This window comes from Suillus bovinus, assembly GCF_016758785.1.
Source record: "Suillus bovinus strain UH-Sbo-P2 chromosome Unknown EDB93scaffold_236, whole genome shotgun sequence".
Taxonomy (NCBI): Eukaryota; Fungi; Basidiomycota; class Agaricomycetes; order Boletales; family Suillaceae; genus Suillus; species Suillus bovinus.
This window is the reverse complement of record NW_024542292.1, coordinates 5220-9009: the sequence shown is the minus strand read 5'-3', so window position 1 is coordinate 9009 and position 3790 is coordinate 5220. Positions and strand designations below refer to the sequence as shown.

General features: G+C 46.0%; 1 protein-coding gene across 1 annotated transcript; it reads left to right on the top strand.

Moving 5' to 3' along the window:
* Positions 1 to 2698: 2698 nt before the first annotated feature.
* Positions 2699 to 3415, top strand: EDB93DRAFT_1097554 (uncharacterized protein; the record flags this gene model as incomplete). The annotated part of the gene is made up of 2 exons (XM_041446867.1): positions 2699 to 3010; positions 3050 to 3415. Coding segments are annotated over 2 exons (678 nt in total), but the record flags the coding sequence as incomplete, so codon positions are not given.
* Positions 3416 to 3790: the final 375 nt, after the last annotated feature.

Genomic DNA, 3790 nt, shown 5'->3' with positions numbered 1-3790 from the left:
GAATATGGTCTGAAAGGTGTGATTGAACAGGGGTGTCGAGAGTCAACGACGTCATCGCTATCGTCGTTCTTCCTTTTCTGGTCTTTGGTATCTCGGACTCTGTACTACAGTTATAAGCTCGCATTTTTCTTTTCCCTCATACCTCAGCGGTTCTCTTAACGACGCTGAGGTATGTCTCATGTACTGTTTGCACGCCGTCTTGTTCTTACTATGATTTCATCTGTAGACTCGTCTTATAGGTATTGTTAATATACAGTGGTTCTCTTAACGACGCTGAGACTCGTCTTATAGCTCCACTGTTAACAGGTTATGAGCCCTGACTCAGCTGTCCCAGCTCAACCGCCCCCCGACAGGTCACGTGACTTATCACGTGACCTTGGGAACTTATGTATGTGCCATGATGAACATTGTGTGATGCCTACCGAAAAGTGTGATACTCTACCTACATGAACCGAGACTCGTCATCTAACCAAAGGATATGCTCGAAATCAAAATGCAAGAGAGTGCTACCCCATGATGACCCAAAGATGACTTGTCAAAAGTGTCGGGATGCAGACAGACTTAGTACTGCTGCTCGGAGGAAGAGGAAGCGAGAACAAGAACAGGAACAAGAAGCTCCCCGTCCTGCTCCATCTCCTCCCACCGGCAATATAGACGAAGGCACAAGTCAAGCAGCAGACCCAGAGTCCAATGATGAATCCACCCTAGTCAGTATTCAAGATGGATTCAAGGAAAAGGGTACTTACATGCTATCACAGTATGAGAATGCTCAGTGTCTATTCGCAGCCCTACGAACCTCGTTTAAAAGCTCAAATGATGTCCAATTTCATGGAAGTTACCTTGTACCTGAGGATCCAATCACAAGTGAAAAAGAGAGGGTCCAAATGGCAGCACTTGAGGTCTGGAGGACAACCGGATATCGTTTCAGGTAAGTCGAATAAGGTGCATGGTTTTGACGCTTACCGTGATATTTACAGGGTACAACACAACTACCCCCTCAAGACAGGACACAAGACAATTCTATGGTGTTGTCAAGATGAGGACAAGAAACAGAAATCCCGGCCAAGCCAGAAGGAAGGTGTCAAACACCGTGATACAATTGGAATGAAGTGCTTCCCTTGTCGGAGCGCTCTTACCATATCTTGCTGCAATAGAATGGGTAACCAAATTAACACGCGCACATTATCCATTAGGATGAGGCATCATGATGCACATGTGCCTTACTACGATGTGGCTATGCCATCAGATGCGACCCAGATTATCCGTGACCAGCTTGAGTGGAGTAGTCCGAGCTCATTGGCCCCGAAGATCCAGGCACTTTATCCTCGTATCACAGCATCACAGGTACATTTTGCATGGACGAAGATGAGCGAAATACTCTGGAAAAAAGATTCAGATCAGCTTACCTCAGCAAAGATGCTGTTGGACGAATTTGGTCGAGATATTGATGTCTTTGATGTAGAATTGGCGGATGGCGTGGAGCAACTATGTTGGGGGATGAAAAAGATAACCCAGCGGCTAGAAGGGAAGGTGGTCGAGATTGGCCTTGATGCGACATGTGAGTAATGGTGTTCTGGTTAGCTATATTGACCATGGCTCACATAAATCGTCAGACAACACAAATGCTAAACACCTAGAACTGTATAGCGTGCTCGGTGAATTTGATAATGCTGGCTTTCCGTTATCATATTGCTTGCTTTCGACTGCAACTGCAATCGAAATTGGAAAACGAACAACAGCACTGCGACGATGGACAACTTACCTTCGAGACAAGTATGGCATCATTCCACGATTTGTTCATGTCGATAAAGACATGGCCAAAATCAGCATGTCCAAATCTGTCTGGCCAATGGCAAAGATCCAGCTTTGCTGGTGGCACCTGCGGAAAGCCATTCGAGAACGATTAGCAAAATCAAAATTGTCAACAACTCCATACAAGCCTGCTCGCGCAAACCACGAGTTTCCCTTCATCGACATCTCATTCGCACCCGCAGGTACTGCAGACACTGGAGAATTCGAGGGTGGTGTCCTTCTCGAACCCGATGAAATCCACCCTGAGGACGAGGCCGTGCCATCACTGTCAATTTGCATCCCAAACCTGTCTCAGCTCCGTTCCAGCAGAGATTCGGAGCCTAATGATGTTGATTCAGTGGATGATGAAATCAATACCAACAGAAATCCGCTAACAATCAAAATCAAGATACCAAAGAAAGGTCTTGAAGAACGATCAGCAGACATTCATTCCAGAGTATTTTGTCCCACTCACCTTCGTGAAACGGTAATTGCACTGATCGAGCACCACTTTTGTGCCCATCCACTAATACCGGGCTACTCGCATCCAAGCGCTGTTGGCATCCAGTCAGTGGGCGGTCAAACAGATGTATACATTTTGCAAAGAAAACAATCTTTGCGAGGTTTGGGCTTACCTATGGGAGAATTGGTATCGACGTGGCCGGTGGGAGCTTTGGGCACGAGCAGTTGCACCAATGGAGGTACCGAGACTAAAGATGACTATGATAATGGAAAGCCAGTGAGTAAATCATTCAATAAGTATATAACATGCACTTACCGTTCGAATTCTAGCTGGCGTTGAATCAAGGTTGACTATTTGTACCATTTTTCGAAGCCTCGTATCGATCTTCTGGCATGGATTTTAGTCACCAAGCTCGCACCATCATACTCCAAAAAATTAGATCACTTACTCCACGACACTGGCCGTTTTCGGGAATTGTCGTCATGGCGCAAATCATTCAAAAGCGAATGGCAACGAGCGCTCGAGACACCGATAACAATGCCGATGAATGCAAAATATCGCCCCGATGTTGGAAAGTGGATGTGCACCTGCCCGCACTTCGTCAAGAGCCGGTTCCTTGTCTGCAAACATCTAGTGCAAGACGTGCATATAGTTAGCCCAGTGTTTTTCTTGGAAGTTCAACGTAACCGAACATTACCTTTCTGGTCGCACCCATCACTCGTTCCATTGTGTGACAGCCTTCCTCCCGATTCCATGGTACAGCAGACATTGCAATACTCGGTGAGAGGAGGGGAGGACGCCCACGAGAACCCAACTGGAGTAGAGGGAAATATATTTGATAGGGAAAATGAAGAAGCGGAAGATGAGTTTGTGGATACAGCGGCCGGACGGATGGATACACGCACCTTTCAAGAACACTTCGAGGCACACATCAAAAACCTCCGTGATTTTTGTGATGGTCTCCAGTATCAAATCCAGTTCAACGATCACAGGATGCTCAATGCCGTCGAGCATGAGGGTGCATCATTCATCCGCCTGATGGAGAATTGCCTTGGTCGAGAGAAACGAGAGAATTCGTCACGGCAGAGGAGTCCAACAACATGGGAAAGGGAAACATCGAACGCGATGTTCTATCGCACCCGCGCTATCAACCGCCAGTGATGAAAGTACATAATTGTATTACCAGAACATCAGATTCAAAAGAACATACAATACAATTACATACTATCGCCAAAGATAAGCATCGTGTGTTAGTCATTGTTACACATCGTTCATAAGTCACGTGAAGTCACGTGACCTGTCGGGGGGCGGTTGACCTAGGTAACTTGCCCTGACTCATAGAGTCATCAAACGGAACTACAAGACTTTTCACTCGCGTTTATTCACTGCTCACACATCCAACTTCATCCTTGTCCATCAGGAAAACCCTCCCCCAGGAAATTACTCTAAACTATGATAATTCTCGGTAATCCTCTCGAATTATGTCAAATTATGGGCTTTAGAATGATTAGTTAGTTTAGAAAGACTTTTTTACTC